The 22,627-nt window shown below is 49.5% G+C and overlaps 1 protein-coding gene across 5 annotated transcripts in view; it reads right to left on the bottom strand.

The window, feature by feature from the left end:
* The window catches only part of LOC134983156 (gastrula zinc finger protein XlCGF26.1-like), a 319,758-nt gene that overhangs the window by 290,641 nt on the left and 6,490 nt on the right, over positions 1-22,627 (bottom strand). For 4 of the 5 annotated variants that reach the window (XM_063948903.1, XM_063948902.1, XM_063948905.1 and 1 more), the window contains exons 2-3: positions 16,767-16,854; positions 16,333-16,444 (exon numbers count right to left, since the gene is read on the bottom strand). The exons of the other annotated variant lie outside the window; for it this stretch is intronic. In XM_063948903.1, the coding sequence (XP_063804973.1) occupies positions 16,333-16,435 (103 nt within the window). In that variant the 5' untranslated portion in view covers positions 16,436-16,444; positions 16,767-16,854. The remainder of the gene's footprint in view (positions 1-16,332; positions 16,445-16,766; positions 16,855-22,627) is intronic. 5 annotated transcript variants of the gene reach the window in all.

Genomic DNA, 22,627 nt, shown 5'->3' with positions numbered 1-22,627 from the left:
CCAGGATGCTGACTGGAAGAGCCGATTCCTGAAAAGAACACGTCCCCTGGAACTGCACACCTTGAGTCACAGCCCCCCAACCCCGGAGGATGGCATCCGTTGTCAATAGCGTCCATGACTGGATGTTGAAACTCCAACCTTTCACCAGATGGGAAACTTGTAGCCACCATAGCAGGGATAGCCATACTTTCGGTGATAGGGCTATACGCTGATGCATGTGCAGGCGAGAGCCCGACCATTTGTCCAACAAATCCAGTTGAAACGGTCACGCATGGAACCTGCCATACTGTATCACCCCGTAGGAGGCCACCATCCTGACCAGTAAACAGATGCAAAGGTGAAATGAGACTGCGCAAAGTTTCAGCAACGACCAGACCATAGACTGAATAGTTGTGGTCTTGTCCATAGGAAGATACACCTTCTGAGATACCGTATCCAGGACCATTCCCAGGAACTGAATTCTCCAAAACGGTTCCAACTGAGATTTCTGGAAATTGAGTATCCATCCGTGATCCGTAAGTACACGGACAGTCAAGTATATACTGTGCAGTAGCTGTTCCCTGGTCACCGCCTTTATCAGAAGATCATCCAGGTACGGAATTATTTGGACACCCCCATGCGCAGCTGCAGCATCATTTCCACCATGACCTTTGTGAAAACCCTCTGGGCTATGGAGAGACCAAAGGGTAATGCCTGAAAATAGGATTTTAATTACCTACCAGTAAATCCTTTTCTCGTAGTCCGTAGAGGATGCTGGGGTCCACATTAGTACCATGGGGTATAGACGAGTCCACTAGGAGCCATTGGCACTTTAAGAGTTTGAGAGTGTGGGCTGGTTCCTCCCTCTATGCCCCTCCTAACAGAATCAGTCTAGAAACTGTGCCCGAGGAGACGGACATCTTTGAGAGAAGGATTTAACACAGATAGTGGCGAGATTCATACCAGCACACACACAACAAGGCAAACCAAGCTAACAAGCTTGGAAACTCAGCAACCGCTGAAACAGTACTTACCATGTAACAATGCAGTGCTCAACTAAAATCAAAGTTGTACTGAACCAGAAAATCACTGCAGGAAAACGACACGGCAATCCTGCCGTAGAATATGCATGCTGGATAGTGAACCTGAACCAGCGAGAGATAGTAACGAGCAGTCCTCTGCACATGGATCTTCAGAGCCCTTACAACATCAAAAGACTAAGGAAATTGAGGAGTCAGTAGCCACTGGCACCACAATAGGTTGGTTGTGACGAAGTCGAAAAAGATTGCAATACACACATCACGTACAAACTACACACAGATGGCCTCCGTGCGTGTACTTGTTCTGCCGTGCGTGCGCATATTCGCAATATGCGTATGGTCGCTCCCGCGGTCCTGGGTATTATCGCGTGGTATGGGTAATTACGGTAGAGTTTGTGATCGCATGGAAAAGCCATAAAAACACATTACATATTTAATCCAAATAGTGCACAATGTACACATAGGGGTAAATTTACTAAGATGGGAGTTCTATTTAAGATGGGATGTTGCCCATAGCAACCAATCAGATTCTACTTCTCATTTATCTAACACCTTCTAGAATATAATACCTGGAATATGATTGGTTGCTATGGGCAACATCCCATCTTAAATAGAACTCCCATCTTAGTAAATTTACCCCATAGTCTCCCTGCACCACACCAGCAAGTTACAATAGTTTAAATGGTATCAGAACAAAGGGATTCACCCTTACAGGATAGGAGGGGACAGAACAAGGTTATAAGGTGGTGTTTGGTATCCAGCTGTAGGGTATATTAAGGGAAATATTCTGGTGTTGGTTTGCAGAAGATCGCAAGCTCCTGCGAATAGTTATGTGCAGAAGCAGAATATAAATATTAACTGTATTTACTGTACATTTGGTATGTGGCGGGAACCCAGAGGAGACCACCTGCAAGTGCACCTGGAACAGATATCGCCCACCTATTCAAACCGACCTATGACCTCTCCTGTACTGTAAATGATCATCCCTGTGTCCAATGGACAAAGAGATTACAGTTTCCATTGTACTGAAAAGATAAGGAAAAGAAATACCCTGAGGTAATACTACTCCCAGGCGCTTGATGCGAGGTTCACCGCAGCAGCTATATTATATATATATATATATATATATATATATATATATATACACATACATACATACATACACCTACATACACATACATAGTACATGCATTTTTTCGATTACACCTGACAATATATACCTTGATAAAGACTGATTGAGCGAAATATGGACCTATGAACCTACATATTGCCTACTGGAAGTTGACCCTCCAAAGAAAAATCCTGAGCCATAACAGAGAGGATAAATCGCTAAATAGTGCACTTTCTCAGATTATCCATACGTTCCACTGAGCCATATACATGCACAGCTCATGTTAGCAGACTGTGAACATCTGGGCTTTTAGCACTTTGTGTTCTATGTGTCTTTGTGTTTTAGCACAGTGACAGAGGAGGGTGCGGGATAAGAGATTAGCGCAGTGACAGAGGAGGGTGCGGGGATAAAAGATTAGTGCAGTGACAGAGGAGGGTGCGGGATAAGAGATTAGTGCAGTGACAGAGGAGAGTGCGGGATAAGAGATTAGCGCAGTGACAGAGGAGGGTGCGGGATAAGAGATTAGTGCAGTGACAGAGGAGGGTGCGGGATAAGAGATTAGCGCAGTGACAGAGGAGGGTGCGGGATAAGAGATTAGTGCAGTGACAGGAGGGTGCGGGATAAGAGATTAGCGCAGTGACAGAGGAGGGTGCGGGATAAGAGATTAGCGCAGTGACAGAGGAGGGTGCGGGATAAGAGATTAGCGCAGTGACAGAGGAGGGTGCGGGATAAGAGATTAGCGCAGTGACAGAGGAGGGTGCGGGATAAGAGATTAGCGCAGTGACAGAGGAGGGTGCGGGATAAGAGATTAGCGCAGTGACAGAGGAGGGTGCGGGATAAGAGATTAGCGCAGTGACAGAGGAGGGTGCGGGATAAGAGATTAGCGCAGTGACAGAGGAGGGTGCGGGATAATAAGAATTTACTTACCGATAATTCTATTTCTCGTAGTCCGTAGTGGATGCTGGGAACTCCGTAAGGACCATGGGGAATAGCGGCTCCGCAGGAGACTGGGCACAAAAGTAAAAGCTTTATGACTAGCTGGTGTGCACTGGCTCCTCCCCCTATGACCCTCCTCCAAGCCTCAGTTAGGATACTGTGCCCGGACGAGCGTACATAATAAGGAAGGATCTTGAATCCCGGGTAAGACTCATACCAGCCACACCAATCACACCGTACAACTTGTGATCTGAACCCAGTTAACAGTATGATAAACGTAGGATCCTCTGAAAAGATGGCTCACAACAATAAACAACCCGATTTTTGTAACAATAACTATATACAAGTATTGCAGACAATCCGCACTTGGGATGGGCGCCCAGCATCCACTACGGACTACGAGAAATAGAATTATCGGTAAGTAAATTCTTATTTTCTCTGACGTCCTAGTGGATGCTGGGAACTCCGTAAGGACCATGGGGATTATACCAAAGCTCCCAAACGGGCGGGAGAGTGCGGATGACTCTGCAGCACCGAATGAGAGAACTCCAGGTCCTCCTCAGCCAGGGTATCGAATTTGTAAAATTTAGCAAACGTGTTTGCCCCTGACCAAGTAGCTGCTCGGCAAAGTTGTAAAGCCGAGACCCCTCGGGCAGCCGCCCAAGATGAGCCCACTTTCCTTGTGGAATGGGCTTTTACAGATTTTGGCTGTGGCAGGCCTGCCACAGAATCTGCAAGCTGAATTGTACTACAAATCCAACGAGCAATCGTCTGCTTAGAAGCAGGAGCACCCAGCTTGTTGGGTGCATACAGGATAAACAGCGAGTCAGATTTTCTGACTCCAGCCGTCCTGGAAACATATATTTTCAGGGCCCTGACTACGTCCAGCAACTTGGAGTCCTCCAAGTCCCTAGTAGCCGCAGGTACCACAATAGGCAGGTTCATGTGAAACGCTGAAACCACCTTAGGGAGAAATTGAGGACGAGTCCTCAATTCTGCCCTGTCTGAATGAAAAATTAGGTAAGGGCTTTTATATGATAAAGCCGCCAATTCTGAGACACGCCTGGCTGAAGCCAGGGCTAACAGCATGACCACCTTCCATGTGAGATATCTTAATTCCACAGTGGTGAGTGGTTCAAACCAATGTGATTTTAGGAACCCCAAAACTACATTGAGATCCCAAGGTGCCACTGGAGGCACAAAAGGAGGCTGTATATGCAGTACCCCTTTGACAAACGTCTGAACTTCAGGCACTGAAGCCAGTTCTTTCTGGAAGAAGATCGACAGGGCCGAAATTTGAACCTTAATGGACCCTAATTTTAGGCCCATAGACAGTCCTGTTTGCAGGAAATGCAGGAAACGACCCAGTTGAAATTCCTCTGTAGGGGCCTTCTTGGCCTCACACCACGCAACATATTTCCGCCAAATGCGGTGATAATGTTTTGCGGTTACATCCTTCCTGGCCTTGATCAGGGTAGGGATGACTTCATCTGGAATGCCTTTTTCCTTCAGGATCCGGCGTTCAACCGCCATGCCGTCAAACACAGCCGCGGTAAGTCTTGGAACAGACAAGGTCCCTGCTGGAGCAGGTCCTTTCTTAGAGGTAGAGGCCACGGGTCCTCCGTGAGAATCTCTTGAAGTTCCGGGTACCAAGTCCTTCTTGGCCAATCCGGAGCCACGAGTATAGTTCTTACTCCTCTCCTTCTTATGATTCTCAGTACTTTGGGTATGAGAGGCAGAGGAGGGAACACATACACTGACTGGTACACCCACGGTGTTTCCAGAGCGTCCACCGCTATTGCCTGAGGGTCCCTTGACCTGGCGCAATATCTGTCTAGTTTTTTGTTGAGACGGGACGCCATCATGTCCACCTTTGGTTTTTCCCAACGGTTTACAATCATGTGGAAGACTTCTGGGTGAAGTCCCCACTCCCCCGGGTGGAGGTCGTGTCTGCTGAGGAAGTCTGCTTCCCAGTTGTCCACTCCCGGAATGAACACTGCTGACAGTGCTATCACATGATTTTCCGCCCAGCGAAGAATTCTTGCAGCTTCTGCCATTGCCCTCCTGCTTCTTGTGCCGCCCTGTCTGTTTACGTGGGCGACTGCCGTGATGTTGTCCGATTGGATCAATACCGACTGACCCTGAAGCAGAGGCCTTGCTTGACTTAGGGCATTGTAAATTGCCCTTAGTTCCAGGATATTTATGTGAAGAGACGTTTCCATGCTTGACCACAAGCCCTGGAAATTTCTTCCCTGTGTGACTGCTCCCCAGCCTCTCAGGCTGGCATCCGTGGTCACCAGAATCCAGTCCTGAATGCCGAATCTGCGGCCCTCTAGAAGATGAGCACTCTGCAACCACCACAGGAGAGACACCCTTGTCCTTGGAGATAGGGTTATCCGCTGATGCATCTGAAGATGCGATCCGGACCATTTGTCCAGCAGATCCCACTGAAAAGTTCTTGCATGGAATCTTCCGAATGGAATCGCTTCGTAAGAAGCCACCATCTTTCCCAGGACCCTTGTGCATTGATGCACTGACACTTGTCCTGGTTTTAGGAGGTTCCTGACTAGCTCGGATAACTCCCTGGCCTTCTCCTCCGGGAGAAACACCTTTTTCTGGACTGTGTCCAGAATCATCCCTAGGAACAGTAGACGTGTTGTTGGAATCAGCTGCGATTTTGGAATATTTAGAATCCACCCGTGCTAACGTAGCACTACCTGAGATAGTGCTACTCCGACCTCTTACTGTTCCCTGGACCTTGCCCTTATCAGGAGATCGTCCAAGTAAGGGATAATTAAGACGCCTTTTCTTCGAAGAAGAATCATCATTTCGGCCATTACCTTGGTAAAGACCCGTGGTGCCGTGGACAATCCAAACGGCAGCGTCTGAAACTGATAATGACAGTTTTGTACCACAAACCTGAGGTACCCTTGGTGAGAAGGGTAGATTGGGACATGGAGATAAGCATCTTTGATGTCCAGAGACACCATATAGTCCCCTTCTTCCAGGTTCGCTATCACTGCTCTGAGTGACTCCATCTTGAATTTGAACCTTTTTATGTAAGTGTTCAAGGATTTCAGATTTAAAATCGGTCTCACCGAGCCGTCCGGCTTCGGTACCACAAACAGCGTGGAATAATACCCCTTTCCCTGTTGTAGGAGGGGTACCTTGATTATCACCTGCTGGGAATACAGCTTGTGAATAGCTTCCAATACTGCCTCCCTGTCGGAGGGAGACGTTGGTAGAGCAGACTTCAGGAACCGGCGAGGGGGAGACGTCTCGAATTCCAATTTGTACCCCTGTGATACTACCTGCAGGATCCAGGGGTCCACTTGCGAGTGAGCCCACTGCGCGTTGAAACTTTTGAGACGGGCCCCCACCGTGCCTGAGTCCGCTTGTAAAGCCCCAGCGTCATGCTGAAGACTTGGCAGAAGCGGGGGAGGGCTTCTGCTCCTGGGAAGAGGCTGCCTGCTGCAGTCTTTTTCCCCTTCCTCTGCCCCGGGGCAGAAATGAGTGGCCTTTTGCCCGCTTGCCCTTATGGGGACGAAAGGACTGAGTCTGAAAAGACGGTGTCTTTTTCTGCTGAGAGGTGACCTGGGGTAAAAAGGCGGATTTCCCAGCCGTTGCCGTGGCCACCAGGTCCGATAGACCGACCCCAAATAACTCCTCCCCTTTATACGGCAAAACTTCCATATGCCGTTTGGAATCCGCATCACCTGACCACTGTCGTGTCCATAAACTTCTTCTGGCAGAAATGGACAGCGCACTTACTCTTGATGCCAGGGTGCAAATATCCCTCTGTGCATCTCGCATATATAGTAATGCATCCTTTAAATGCTCTATAGTCAATAATATACTGTCCCTATCCAGGGTATCAATATTTTCAGTCAGGGAATCCGACCAAGCCACTCCAGCGCTGCACATCCAGGCTGAGGCGATTGCTGGTCGTAGTATAACACCAGTATGTGTGTATATACCTTTTAGGATATTTTCCAGCTTTCTATCAGCTGGTTCCTTGAGGGCGGCCGTATCAGGAGACGGTAAAGCCACTTGTTTTGATAAGCGTGTGAGCGCCTTATCTACCCTAGGGGGTGTTTCCCAACGCGCCCTAACCTCTGGCGGGAAAGGGTATAATGCCAATAATTTATTAGAAATTAGCAGTTTTTTATCGGGGGAAACCCACGCTTTGTCACACACCTCATTTAATTCATCTGATTCAGGAAAAACTATGGGTAGTTTTTTCACACCCCACATAATACCCTTTTTTGTGGTACTTGTAGTATCAGAAATGTTCAAAGCCTCCTTCATTGCCGTGATCATGTAACGTGTGGCCCTACTGGACATTACGTTTGTCTCCTCACCGTCGACACTGGAGTCAGTATCCGTGTCTGGGTCTGTGTCGACCATCTGAGGTAACGGGCGCTTTAGAGCCCCTGATGGTGTTTGAGACGCCTGGACAGGCACTAACTGATTTGCCGGCTGTCTCATGTCGTCAACAGTTTTTTGCAAAATGCTGACACTGTCACGTAATTCCTTCCATACGACCATCCAGTCAGGTGTCGACTCCCTAGGGGGTGACATCACTATTACAGGCAATTGCTCCGCCTCCACATCATTTTCCTCCTCATACATGTCGACACAATCGTACCGACACACAGCACACACACAGGGAATGCTCTGATAGAGGACAGGACCCCACGAGCCCTTTGGGGAGACAGAGGGAGAGTTTGCCAGCACACACCAGAGCGCTATATATATACAGGGATAACCTTATATAAGTGTTTCTCCCTTCTATAGCTGCTGTATTTGTATTATCTGGAAATAGTGCCCCCCCTCTCTTGTTTTACCCTGTTTCTGTAGTGCAGGACTGCAGGGGAGAGTCAGGGAGCCGTCCTTCCAGCGGAGCTGTGAGGGAAAATGGCGCTTGTGTGCTGAGGAGATAGGCTCCGCCCCCTTCATGGCGGCCTTTTCTCCCGCTTTTTTTAGGAAAACTGGCAGGGGTTAAATGCATCCATATAGCCCAGGAGCTATATGTGATGCATTTCTTTTGCCATATAAGGTTTAAAACGTGTTTTATTGCGTCTCAGGGCGCTCCCCCCCCAGCGCCCTGCACCCTCAGTGACCGGAGTGTGAAGTGTGCTGAGAGCAATGGCGCACAGCTGCGGTGCTGTGCGCTACCTTATTGAAGACAGGAACGTCTTCTGCCGCCGATTTTTCCGGACCTCTTCGCTCTTCTGGCTCTGTAAGGGGGCCGGCGGCGCGGCTCCGGGACCCATCCAAGCTGGGCCTGTGATCGTCCCTCTGGAGCTAATGTCCAGTAGCCAAGTAGCCCAATCCACTCTGCACGCAGGTGAGTTCGCTTCTTCTCCCCTTAGTCCCACGATGCAGTGAGCCTGTTGCCAGCAGTACTCACTGAAAATAAAAAAATAAGAATTTACTTACCGATAATTCTATTTCTCATAGTCCGTAGTGGATGCTGGGGACTCCGTAAGGACCATGGGGAATAGCGGCTCCGCAGGAGACTGGGCACATCTAAAGAAAGCTTTAGGACTATCTGGTGTGCACTGGCTCCTCCCCCTATGACCCTCCTCCAAGCCTCAGTTAGGATACTGTGCCCGGACGAGCGTACACAATAAGGAAGGATTTTGAATCCCGGGTAAGACTCATACCAGCCACACCAATCACACCGTATAACCTGTGATCTGAACCCAGTTAACAGCATGATAACAGAGGAGCCTCTGAAAGATGGCTCACAACAATAATAACCCGATTTTTGTAACAATAACTATGTACAAGTATTGCAGACAATCCGCACTTGGGATGGGCGCCCAGCATCCACTACGGACTATGAGAAATAGAATTATCGGTAAGTAAATTCTTATTTTCTCTAACGTCCTAAGTGGATGCTGGGGACTCCGTAATGACCATGGGGATTATACCAAAGCTCCCAAACGGGCGGGAGAGTGCGGATGACTCTGCAGCACCAAATGAGAGAACTCCAGGTCCTCCTCAGCCAGGATATCAATTTTGTAGAATTTTACAAACGTATTTGCTCCTGACCAAGTAGCTGCTCGGCAAAGTTGTAAAGCCGAGACCCCTCGGGCAGCCGCCCAAGATGAGCCCACCTTCCTTGTGGAGTGGGCATTTACAGATTTTTGGCTGTGGCAGGCCTGCCACAGAATGTGCAAGCTGAATTGTATTACCAATCCAACGAGCAATAGTCTGCTTAGAAGCAGGAGCACCCAGCTTGTTGGGTGCACACAGGATAAACAGCGAGTCAGATTTCCTGACTCCAGCCGTCCTGGAAACATATATTTTCAGGGCACTGACAACGTCTAGCAACTTGGAGGCCTCCAAGTCCCTAGTAGCCGCAGGCACTACCAATAGGTTGGTTCAGGTGAGACGCTGAAACCACCTTGGGGAGAAACTGAGGACGAGTCCTCAATTCCGCCCTGTCCGAATGGAAAATCAGATAAGGGCTTTTTCAGGATAAAGCCGCCAATTCTGACACGCGCCTGGCCCAGGCCAGGGCCAACAGCATGACCACTTTCCATGTGAGATATTTTAACTCCACAGATTTAAGTGGTTCAAACCAATGTGACTTTTGGAACCCAAAACTACATTGAGATCCCAAAGTGCCACTGGAGGCACAAAAGGAGGCTGTATATGCAGTACCCCTTTTACAAACGTCTGAACTTCAGGGACTGAAGCTAGTTCTTTTTGGAAGAAAATTGACAGGGCCGAAATTTGAACCTTAATGGACCCCAATTTCAGGCCCATAGACACTCCTGTTTGCAGGAAATGTAGGAATCGACCCAGTTGAATTTCCTCCGTCGGGCCTTACTGGCCTCGCAGCACGCAACATATTTTCGCCAATTGCGGTGATAATGTTTTTGCGGTTACATCCTTCCTGGCTTTGATCAGGATAGGGATGACTTCATCCGGAATGCCTTTTTTCCTTCAGGATCCGGCGTTCAACCGCCATGCCGTCAAACGCAGCCGCGGTAAGTCTTGGAACAGACAGGGTCCTTGCTGGAGCAGGTCCCTTCTTAGAGGTAGAGGCCACGGATCCTCCGTGAGCATCTCTTGAAGTTCCGGTTACCAAGTCCTTCTTGGCCAATCCGGAACCACGAATATAGTGCTTACTCCTCTCCATCTTATCAATCTCAGTACCTTGGGTATGAGAGGCAGAGGAGGGAACACATACCCTGACTGGTACACCCACGGTGTTACCAGAGCGTCTACAGCTTATTGCCTGAGGGTCCCTGGACCTGGCGCAATACCTGTCGAGTTTTTAATCATGTGGAAGACTTCTGGGTGAAGTCCCCACTCTCCCGGGTGGAGGTCGTGCTGAGGAAGTCTGCTTCCCAGTTGTCCACTCCCGGAATGAATACTGCTGACAGTGCTATCACATGATTTTCCGCCCAGCGAAGAATCCTTGCAGCTTCTGCCATTGCCCTCCTGCTTCTTGTGCCACCCTGTCTGTTTACGTGGGTGACTGCCGTGATGTTGTCCGACTGGATCAACACCGGCTGACCTTGAAGCAGAGGTCTTGCTAAGCTTAGAGCATTGTAAATGTCCCTTAGCTTCAGGATATTTATGTGAAGTGATGTCTCCAGGCTTGACCATAAGCCCTGGATATTCCTTCCCTGTGTGACTGCTCCCCAGCCTCGCAGGCTGGCATCAGTGGTCACCAGGACCCAGTCCTGAATGCCTAATCTGCGGCCCTCTAGAAGATGAGCACTCTGCAACCACCACAGGAGGGACACCCTTGTCCTTGGTGACAGGGTTATCCGCTGATGCATCTGAATGCGATCCGGACCATTTGTCCCGCAGGTCCCACTGGAAAGTTCTTGCGTGGAATCTGCCGAATGGGATTGCTTCGTATGAAGCCACCATTTTACCCAGAACCCTTGTGCATTGATGCACTGAGACATGGCTCGGTTTTAGGAGGTTCCTGACTAGCTCGGATAACTCCCTGGCTTTCTCCTCCGGGAGAAACACCTTTTTCTGGACTGTGTCCAGGATCATCCCTAGGAACAGAAGACACGTCGTCGGAACCAGGTGCGATTCTGGAATATTGAGAATCCAATCGTGCTGCCGCAACACTACCTGAGATAGTGCTACACCGACCTCCAACTGTTCCCTGGATCTTACCCTTATCAGGGAATTGTCCAAGGAAGGGATAACTAAAATTCACTTCCTTCGAAGGAATATCATCATTTCGGCCATTACCTTGGTAAAGACCCGGGGTGCCGTGTACCATCCATACGGCAGCGTCTGAACTGATAGTGACAGTTCTGTACCCTAAACCTGAGGTACCCTTGGTGAGAAGGGTAAATTTTGACATGAAGGTAAGCATCCTTGATGTCCCGAGACATCATGTAGTCCCCTTCTTCCAGGTTCGCAATCACTGCTCTGAGTGACTCAATCTTGAATTTGAACCTCTGTACGTAAGTGTTCAAAGATTTTAGATTTAGAATCGGTCTCACCGAGCCGTCCGGCTTCGGTACCACAACAGTGTGGAATAATACCCCGTTCCCTGTTGCAGGAGGGGTATCTTGATTATCACCTGCTGGGAATACAGCTTGTGAATGGCTTCCAAAACTGTCTCCCTGTCAGAAGGAGACATCGGTAAAGCCGACTTTAGGAAACGGCGAGGGGGAGACGTCTCGAATTCCAATTTGTACCCCTGAGATATCACCTGAAGGATCCAGGGGTCTACTTGCGAGTGAGCCCACTGCGCGCTGAAATTCATTGAGACGGGCCCCCCACCGTGCCTGATTCTGCTTGTAAAGCCCCAGCGTATACTGAGGGCTTGGCAGAGGCGGGAGAGGGTTTCTGTTCCTGGGAACTGGCTGATTTCTGCAGCCTTTTTCCTCTCCCTCTGTCACGGGGCAGAAATGAGGAACCTTTTGCCCGCTTGTCCACGAAAAGACTGCGCCTGATAATACGGCGTCTTCTCATGTTGAGAGGCGACCTGGGGTACAAACGTGGAATTCCCAGCTGTTGCCGTGGCCACCAGGTCTGAAAGACCGACCCCAAATAACTCCTCCCTTAATAAAGCAATACTTCCAAATGCCGTTTGGAATACGCATCACCTGACCACTGACGTGTCCATAACCCTCTACTGGTAGAAATGGACAACGCGCTTAGACTTGATGCCAGTCGGCAAATATTCCGCTGTGCATCACGCATATATAGAAATGCATCTTTTAAATGCTCTATAGGCAAAAATATACTGTCCCTATCTAGGGTATCAATATTTTCAGTCAGGGAATCCGACCACGCCAACCCAGCACTGCACATCCAGGCTGAGGCGATTGCTGGTCGCAGTATAACACCAGTATGTGTGTAAATACCTTTTAGGATACCCTCCTGCTTTCTATCAGCAGGATCCTTAAGGGCGGCCATCTCAGGCGAAGGTAGAGCCCTTACAAGCGTGTGAGCGCTTTATCCCCCCTAGGGGGTGTTTCCCAACGCACCCTAACCTCTGGCGGGAAAGGATATAATGCCAATAACATTTTAGAAATTATCCGTGGTTATCGGGGGAAACCCACGCATCATCACACACCTCATTTAATTTCTCAGATTCAGGAAAACTACAGGTAGTTTTTCCTCACCGAACATAATACCCCTTTTTTTTTTGGTGGTACTCGTATTATCAGAAATGTGTAAAACATTTTTCATTGCCTCAATCATGTAACGTGTGGCCCTACTGGAAGTCACATTCGTCTCTTCACCGTCGACACTGGAGTCAGTATCCGTGTCGGCGTCTATATCTGCCATCTGAGGTAACGGGCGCTTTAGAGCCCCTGACGACCTATGAGACGTCTGGACAGGCACAAGCTGAGTAGCCGGCTGTCTCATGTCAACCACTGTCTTTTATACAGAGCTGACACTGTCACGTAATTCCTTCCAACAGTTCATCCACTCAGGTGTCGACCCCCTAGGGGGTGACATCACTATTACAGGCAATCTGCTCCGTCTCCACATCATTTTTCTCCTCATACATGTCGACACAAAAGTACCGACATACAGCACACACACAGGGAATGCTCTGATAGAGGACAGGACCCCACTAGCCCTTTGGGGAGACAGAGGGAGAGTTTGCCAGCACACACCAGAGCGCTATATATATACAGGGATAACCTTATATAAGTGTTTTTCCCCTTATAGCTGCTGTATAGTTAATACTGCGCCTAATTAGTGCCCCCCTCTCTTTTTTTAACCCTTTCTGTAGTGTAGTGACTGCAGGGGAGAGACAGGGAGCTTCCCTCCAACGGAGCTGTGAGGGAAAATGGCGCCAGTGTGCTGAGGAGATAGGCTCCGCCCCTTTTTCGCGGACTTTTCTCCTGCTTTTTTATGGATTCTGGCAGGGGTTAAATGCATCCATATAGCCCAGGAGCTATATGTGATGCATTTTTTTTGCCATCCAAGGTGTTTTTATTGCGTCTCAGGGCGCCCCCCCCCAGCGCCCTGCACCCTCAGTGACCGAAGTGTGAAGTGTGCTGAGAGCAATGGCGCACAGCTGCAGTGCTGTGCGCTACCTTGTTGAAGACAGGACGTCTTCTGCCGCCGATTTTCCGGACCTCTTCTGCCTTCTGGCTCTGTAAGGGGGCCGGCGGCGCGGCTCTGGGACCCATCCAAGCTGGGCCTGTGATCGTCCCTCTGGAGCTAATGTCCAGTAGCCTAAGAAGCCCAATCCACTCTGCACGCAGGTGAGTTCGCTTCTTCTCCCCTTAGTCCCTCGATGCAGTGAGCCTGTTGCGAGCAGGTCTCACTGAAAATAAAAAACCTAATCTAAAACTTTCACTAAGAAGCTCAGGAGAGCCCCTAGTGTGCACCCTTCTCGTTCGGGCACAGAGATCTAACAGAGATCTAACTGAGGCTTGGAGGAGGGTCATAGGGGGAGGAGCCAGTGCACACCAGATAGTCCTAAAGCTTTCTTTAGATGTGCCCAGTCTCCTGCGGAGCCGCTATTCCCCATGGTCCTTACGGAGTCCCCAGCATCCACTTAGGACGTTAGAGAAAACCTATTTAAACTTTTACTCTAAGCAGCTCAGGAGAGCCACCTAGCATGCACCCTTCTCGTTCGGGCACAAAAATCTAACTGAGGCTTGGAGGAGGGTCATAGGGGGAGGAGCCAGTGCACACCAGCTAGTCATAAAGCTTTTACTTTTGTGCCCAGTCTCCTGCGGAGCCGCTATTCCCCATGGTCCTTACGGAGTTCCCAGCATCCACTAGGACGTCAGAGAAAAGAGATTAGCGCAGTGACAGAGGAGGGTGCGGGATAAGAGATTAGCGCAGTGACAGAGGAGGGTGCGGGATAAGAGATTAGCGCAGTGACAGAGGAGGGTGCGGGATAAGAGATTAGCGCAGTGACAGAGGAGGATGCGGGATAAGAGATTAGCGCAGTGACAGAGGAGGATGCGGGATAAGAGATTAGCGCAGTGACAGAGGAGGGTGCGGGATAAGAGATTAGTGCAGTGACAGAGGAGGGTGCGGGATAAGAGATTAGCGCAGTGACAGAGGAAGGTGCGGGATAAGAGATTAGCGCAGTGACAGAGGAGGGTGCGGGATAAGAGATTAGCGCAGTGACAGAGGAGGATGCGGGATAAGAGATTAGCGCAGTGACAGAGGAGGATGCGGGATAAGAGATTAGCGCAGTGACAGAGGAGGGTGCGGGATAAGAGATTAGTGCAGTGACAGAGGAGGGTGCGGAATAAGAGATTAGTGCAGTGACAGAGGAGAGTGCGGGATAAGAGATTAGTGCAGTGACAGAGGAGAGTGCGGGATAAGAGATTAGCGCAGTGACAGAGGAGGATGCGGGATAAGAGATTAGCGCAGTGACAGAGGAGGATGCGGGATAAGAGATTAGTGCAGTGACAGGAGGGTGCGGGATAAGATATTAGCGCAGTGACAGAGGAGGGGGCGGGATAAGAGATCAGTGCAGTGACAGAGGAGGGTGCGGGATAAGAGATTAGCGCGGTGACAGAGGAGGGTGCGGGATAAGAGATTAGCGCAGTGACAGAGGAGGATGCGGGATAAGAGATTAGCGCAGTGACAGAGGAGGGTGCGGGATAAGAGATTAGCGCAGTGACAGGAGGGTGCGGGATAAGAGATTAGCGCAGTGACAGAGGAGGGTGCGGGATAAGAGATTAGCGCAGTGACAGAGGAGGATGCGGAATAAGAGATAAGTGCAGTGACAGAGGAGGGTGCAGGATAGGAGATTAGCGCAGTGACAGAGGAGGGTGCGGGATAAGAGATTAGCACAGTGACAGAGGAGGGTGCGGGATAAGAGATTAGTGCAGTGACAGAGGAGGGTGCGGGATAAGAGATTAGTGCAGTGACAGGAGGGTGCAGGGATAAGAGATTAGTGCAGTGACAGAGGAGGGTGCGGGATAAGAGATTAGTGCAGTGACATAGGAGGGTGCGGGATAAGAGATTAGCGCAGTGACAGAGGAGGGTGCGGGATAAGAGATTAGCGCAGTGACAGAGGAGGGTGCGGGATAAGAGATTAGCGCAGTGACAGAGGAGGGTGCGGGATAAGAGATTAGCGCAGTGGCAGAGGAGGGTGCGGGATAAGAGATTAGCGCAGTGACAGAGGAGGGTGCGGGGATAAGAGATTAGCGCAGTGACAGAGGAGGGTGCGGGGATAAGAGATTAGCGCAGTGACAGAGGAGGGTGCAGGGATAAGAGATTAGTGCAGTGACAGAGGAGGGTGCGGGATAAGAGATTAGTGCAGTGACAGAGGAGGGTGCGGGATAAGAGATTAGCGCAATGACAGAGGAGGGTGCGGGATAAGAGATAAGCGCAGTGACAGAGGAGGGTGCGGGATAAGAGATTAGTGCAGTGACAGAGGAGGGTGCGGGATAAGAGATTAGTGCAGTGACAGAGGAGGGTGCGGGATAAGAGATTAGTGCAGTGACAGAGGAGGGTGCGGGATAAGAGATTAGTGCAGTGACAGAGGAGGGTGCGGGATAAGAGATTAGTGCAGTGACAGAGGAGGGTGCAGGGATAAGAGATTAGTGCAGTGACAGAGGAGGGTGCGGGATAAGAGATTAGTGCAGTGACAGAGGAGGGTGCGGGATAAGAGATTAGTGCAGTGACAGGAGGGTGCAGGGATAAGAGATTAGTGCAGTGACAGAGGAGGGTGCGGGATAAGAGATTAGTGCAGTGACAGAAGAGGGTGTAAAATAAGAGATTGCTGTAGTGACAGAACAAGGAGAATATGTGACTCTGTGCTTATTGATTATATCTCACCTGTGCCGATATCTGAAGGGATTTTTTCCTCCTTATACTCCTGGACACCAATCACATACTTTTCTTCTTCTCCTTCTAAATTCTCTACCTTAATATTATTCATGGCTTCAACCTAAATAACCCAATAAAACAACTCTGTAATAAACTATAAAGAACAGAAAATGAGAAAAGTCAAAGAATATTGGTGCTACAGGTCTGGGGGTTACATGTGATTATAAAACAAAGACCAGAGCTGTGTTACAGGTTATTTTTACTTTGTCTACTATTTATATGGAGTAGTGGGAGCCTTATAAAAACAAGGAGCATTAGGATATACAAGGAGAGCTACTATATGCAATACCAGTAGAATATCAGTGTATGAGACACACACAGATTCTCCACAGATCATATCGTGAGGTCACTTCTGTATTTAGTAAAACCTTAATGCCACCTACCTGTGGGATACTGTCAGTTTCCTCTATACAATCCTGTGAATAAAGAGGACGGGGACATCTCTCTGAGTATTCCTGTTACTGGTCCCATCTGTATGGGAGACAGAGCAACAGAATACATTGTATGTATGTAATTATCATAGTGTTCACTCTAGGTGTCTTTCACAGGGCGCTGCGCCCTGCCCCTTTTTTAGACACCTAAATGCCGCCCTGCCCGTTTGTGTGCGCCCTCCCGCCCTGCACTTTGCTGCCCGCCGGACACATTAACACACTGTCTCCCTGCATGAGAGACAGAGACCTCCGTGGCCCGTCCCACCCCCTCCCGCCAATCCTTAGCTGTCAGCCGCCGCAGCTCCCCTCCTCTGCGAGCAGACTATAGGTCTGCTCATGATCTGTAGTGACAGGAGGGCTGGGTTTGCCTCTCCCGCCGAGGCAAACCCAGCCCTCCCTCCTCTGTGTACATCATGGATAAGTGTGGTGGCCATTTCCAACCAGCTCCGCGGTGTGTGAGGGGAGACCAGCACGATCAACTCCCGCAGCATCAGCCCCCAGTAAATAAACTTGCACACAAAAAAAGCGGAGATCAAAAATGTTCTCTACCTGGTGCAATGTGTCTCAGTGCTCTCTACCTGGTGCAATGTGTCTCAGTGCTCTCTACCTGGTGCAGTGTGTCTCAGTGCTCTCTACCTGGTGCAATGTGTCTCAGTGCTCTCTACCTGGTGCAATGTGTCTCAGTGCTCTCTACCTGGTGCAATGTGTCTCAGTGCTCTCTACCTGGTGCAATGTTTCTCAGTGCTCTCTACCTGGTGCAATGTGTCTCAGTGCTCTCTACCTGGTGCAATGTTTCTCAGTGCTCTCTACCTGGTGCAATATGTCTCAGTGCTCTCTACCTGGTGCAATGTGTCTCAGTGCTCTCTACCTGGTGCAGTGTGTCTCAGTGCTCTCTACCTGGTGCAGTGTGTCTCAGTGCTCTCTACCTGGTGCAATGTGTCTCAGTGCTCTCTACCTGGTGCAGTGTGTCTCAGTGCTCTCTACCTGGTGCAGTGTGTCTCAGTGCTCTCTACCTGGTGCAATGTGTCTCAGTGCTCTCTACCTGGTGCAATGTGTCTCAGTGCTCTCTACCTGGTGCAATGTGTCTCAGTGCTCTCTACCTGGTGCAATGTGTCTCAGTGCTCTCTTCCTGGTGCAATGTGTCTCAGTGCTCTCTACCTGGTGCAGTGTGTCTCAGTGCTCTCTACCTGGTGCAGTGTGTCTCAGTGCTCTCTACCTGGTGCAATGTGTCTCAGTGCTCTCTACCTGGTGCAATGTGTCTCAGTGCTCTCTACCTGGTGCAATGTGTCTCAGTGCTCTCTACCTGGTGCAATGTGTCTCAGTGCTCTCTACCTGGTGCAATGTGTCTCAGTGCTCTCTACCTGGTGCAATGTTTCTCAGTGCTCTCTACCTGGTGCAATGTTTCTCAGTGCTCTCTACCTGGTGCAATGTGTCTCAGTGCTCTCTACCTGGTGCAATGTGTCTCAGTGCTCTCTACCTGGTGCAATGTGTCTCAGTGCTCTCTACCTGGTGCAATGTGTCTCAGTGCTCTCTACCTGGTGCAATGTGTCTCAGTGCTCTCTACCTGGTGCAGTGTGTCTCAGTGCTCTCTACCTGGTGCAGTGTGTCTCAGTGCTCTCTACCTGGTGCAGTGTGTCTCAGTGCTCTCTACCTGGTGCAGTGTGTCTCAGTGCTCTCTACCTGGTGCAGTGTGTCTCAGTGCTCTCTACCTGGTGCAGTGTGTCTCAGTGCTCTCTACCTGGTGCAATGTGTCTCAGTGCTCTCTACCTGGTGCAATGTGTCTCAGTGCTCTCTACCTGGTGCAATGTGTCTCAGTGCTCTCTACCTGGTGCAATGTGTCTCAGTGCTCTCTACCTGGTGCAATGTTTCTCAGTGCTCTCTACCTGGTGCAATGTGTCTCAGTGCTCTCTACCTGGTGCAATGTTTCTCAGTGCTCTCTACCTGGTGCAATGTGTCTCAGTGCTCTCTACCTGGTGCAGTGTGTCTCAGTGCTCTCTACCTGGTGCAATGTTTCTCAGTGCTCTCTACCTGGTGCAGTGTGTCTCAGTGCTCTCTACGTGGTGCAGTGTGCCTCAGTGCTCTCTCCCTGGTGCAATGTTTCTCAGTGCTCTCTACCTGGTGCAATGTGTCTCAGTGCTCTCTACCCGGTGCAATGTGCCTCAGTGCTCTCTCCCTGGTGCAATGTGTCTCAGTGCTCTCTACATGGTGCAATGTGCCTCAGTGCTCTCTACCTGGTGCAGTGTGCCTCAGTGCTTTCTACCTGGTGCAATGTGCCTCAGTGCTCTCTACCTGGTGCAGTGTGTCTCAGTGCTCTCTACCTGGTGCAATGTGTCTCAATGCTCTCTACCTGGTGCAATGTGTCTCAGTGCTCTCTACCTGGTGCAATGTTTCTCAGTGCTCTCTACCTGGTGCAATGTTTCTCAGTGCTCTCTACCTGGTGCAATGTGTCTCAGTGCTCTCTACCTGGTGCAGTGTTTCTCAGTGCTCTCTACCTGGTGCAATGTGTCTCAGTGCTCTCTACCTGGTGCAGTGTTTCTCAGTGCTCTCTACCTGGTGCAGTGTTTCTCAGTACTCTCTACCTGGTGCAATGTTTCTCAGTGCTCTCTACCTGGTGCAATGTTTCTCAGTGCTCTCTACCTGGTGCAATGTTTCTCAGTGCTCTCTACCTGGTGCAATGTTCTCAGTGCTCTCTACCTGGTGCAATGTTTCTCAGTGCTCTCAACCTGGTGCAATGTTTCTCAGTGCTCTCTACCTGGTGCAGTGTGTCTCAGTGCTCTCTACCTGGTGCAGTGTGTCTCAGTGCTCTCTACCTGGTGCAATGTGTCTTGTGCTCTCTACCTGGTGCAGTGTGTCTCAGTGCTCTCTACCTGGTGCAATGTGTCTTGTGCTCTCTACCTGGTGCAATGTGTCTCAGTGCTCTCTACCTGGTGCAATGTGTCTTGTGCTCTCTACCTGGTGCAATGTATCTCAGTGCTCTCTACCTGGTGCAGTGTTTCTCAGTGCTCTCTACCTGGTGCAGTGTTTCTCAGTGCTCTCTACCTGGTGCAGTGTTTCTCAGTGCTCTCTACCTGGTGCAGTGTTTCTCAGTGCTCTCTACCTGGTGCAATGTGTCTCAGTGCTCTCTACCTGGTGCAATGTTTCTCAGTGCTCTCTACCTGGTGCAATGTTTCTCAGTGCTCTCTACCTGGTGCAATGTTTCTCAGTGCTCTCTACCTGGTGCAATGTTTCTCAGTGCTCTCTACCTGGTGCAATGTTTCTCAGTGCTCTCTACCTGGTGCAATGTTTCTCAGTGCTCTCTACCTGGTGCAATGTTTCTCAGTGCTCTCTACCTGGTGCAGTGTGTATAACGTGCTCTGCCTGGCGCAATATGTATAACGTGCTTTACCTGTCGCAGTGTGTATAGGAGGTTCTACCTGGTGCAGTGTGTATTAGCTGCACTACTGTGTGGTGTAATGTGAATTGCCACTATTATGTGGCCATGCCCCTTCCCCATGAAAAACAACGCCCCTACATTTTTGCTGCGCGCCGATCATGTGGGAGTGGGAGGACCAAGCATTATAGTATGTACCGAATTTTGCCCTTCTAACTGAAAAACGTGCCCTCCCGAATGAAAAATGTGCCCTCCCGAATGAAAAATGTGCCCTACCCGTGATCAGCACCCTGCCCTAAAAAAATCCTAGAGTGAACACTATATCACATCATAGGTGTCTCTAGGGAGGCCAATCCCGGGCCATTTTTTGAAAATCAAGGGTATCAGGATTGAAAAATGGTCAATCCCGGGACTGGCGTTTATCCTCTCTCCCGGCGGCTTCCAGCAGCGTATGACGGCGCAGCGTGACCTCTCGCTGCATGTCACGCTGCGCTGGGAAGCCACGAGGAGGAAGCCGGGCAGCGTCTGAACATCCTGAGGACGCTCAACGCTGATCCCTCAATCCCCGGGATTGGAGCTTCCAATCACGTGATTGAATCCCAGCCATTTTTGGGCCTAAATCCCGGGATCCCACCGATCCCGGAATTGACCTCCGTAGTTATCTCTTTACAGTATAGCAGTCTCCTCTTACCCAGTGATGTGAGGGGCCGGTGATTCTCCATCATCCCATCCTTGTACAGACCCCTGTGTTCCTCTATATACTCCCACTCCTATATAGAGAAAATAGGATTTTGGTACTTACCAGGTAAATCCTTTTCTTTGAATCCACAGGGGGCACTGGAGTACTCTTGGGATATGGACGGGGCGTTAGCAGGGACAGGCACATTTAAATATTTAAATTGGTAACTCTCCACCCCCTCCCATAGAGACCTCAGTGTTTTTTACTGAGCAGAACAGGAGCGATAGAGAGGATGAACTAAAGAGAATTACATGTAACATTATAACATAACGGACAACAATAAAGTTGACACAACGTAACGGACAACTAAACAGTTGACACGACAATAGATAACAATCACCTTAACATTTAAAAAAATAAATAAAAATAAATCAGTGAGAACATGTTACCATTAGATCTACCGAACTTCCCACAACACAGGTGAAACTGCTTTGGGCGGGCGTCCAGTGTCCCCTGTGGATTCAAAGAAAAGGATTTATCTGGTAAGTACAAAAACCCTATTTTCTTTTTCATCCACTAGGGGGGGTCACTGGAGTACTCTTAGGACGTACCAAAGTTTCCCCCTTGGGCGGGAGAGCTGTTTGGCACCTGTAACACTAGACAGCCAAAGCTAGATGCTAATACCACAAACGTATCAAACTTGTAAAAGCGCACAAACGTGTGCACTGATGACCATGTAGCTGCATGGCAAGGTTGCGTTGTAGAAGCTCCACGACCTGCTGCCCATGACGTTCCCACAGAACATGTGGAATGAGCTGAAACTGATGTAGGCGGTTGTAGCCTAGCATGAAGGTAAGGCTGACGTATGGTCATCTTAATCCATCTGGACAAGGTTTGCTTGGGAGCTGCCCAACCCATCTTGACTGCATCACAGAGAACAAACAATGTATCCATTTTACGAACTGTTGCTGTTCGGGCTACATAAACGCAAACTAGCTGGAGTCCCTGCACTTTCTGATAATAACGGAACTACGATTGGTTGATTGATTGATGTGAAAAGATGATACCACCTTTGGTAGGAAGGCGGGATTCATCCGAAGTTCCGCTCTATCATGAAACACTAAATACGGTGGTTTGCATGACAAGGCATCCAATTCTGAAAACACACCTTGTTGAAGCTAAGGCTAGGAGAAAAACTGTTTTCCAAGTTAGAAACTTAACATCCACGTGTTGTAAGGGTTCAAAAATTGAAAACTGTAAAAAAATCTAAAACCAGATTCAAGTCCCATGGAGCTGTAGGTGGTGTAAATGGAGGTTGTACTCTGAGGGCTCCTTGCAGGAAACTGTTGGCAAAAGGGCCAAATGCTTTTGAAAGAAAATTGACAAGACAGAGACCTGCACCTTTAGTGTAGATAAGCGTAGTCCTCCATCTAACCTCGTCTGCAGAAATAGCAAAAGTCGGTATAACATGAAAGATGATGTCGGAAACTGCCGAGCTTCACACCACCCTATGTAGGCACGCTAAATCCTGTGATAATGAGCTGCCTTAACTGGCTTTCTAGCACGTAACATGGTTGGTATAACCGATTCTAGAATGCCCACTCGGTCTTAACAGAGTGGTTTCAACAGCCACCCCGTCAAACTCAGCCGCGCTAAATCGGGGTAAAGGAACGGACCCTGTTGCAGCAGGTCCGGAACGCAGCGGAAGTGTCCACGGATCGTCTGCGAGTAGATCGCGGAGATTCGAGAACCACGCTCTGCGAG

The sequence above is a fragment of the Pseudophryne corroboree genome (genome assembly GCF_028390025.1).
Source record: "Pseudophryne corroboree isolate aPseCor3 chromosome 3 unlocalized genomic scaffold, aPseCor3.hap2 SUPER_3_unloc_1, whole genome shotgun sequence".
Taxonomy (NCBI): domain Eukaryota; kingdom Metazoa; phylum Chordata; class Amphibia; order Anura; family Myobatrachidae; genus Pseudophryne; species Pseudophryne corroboree.
This window is presented reverse-complemented; position numbering and strand designations above follow the sequence as displayed.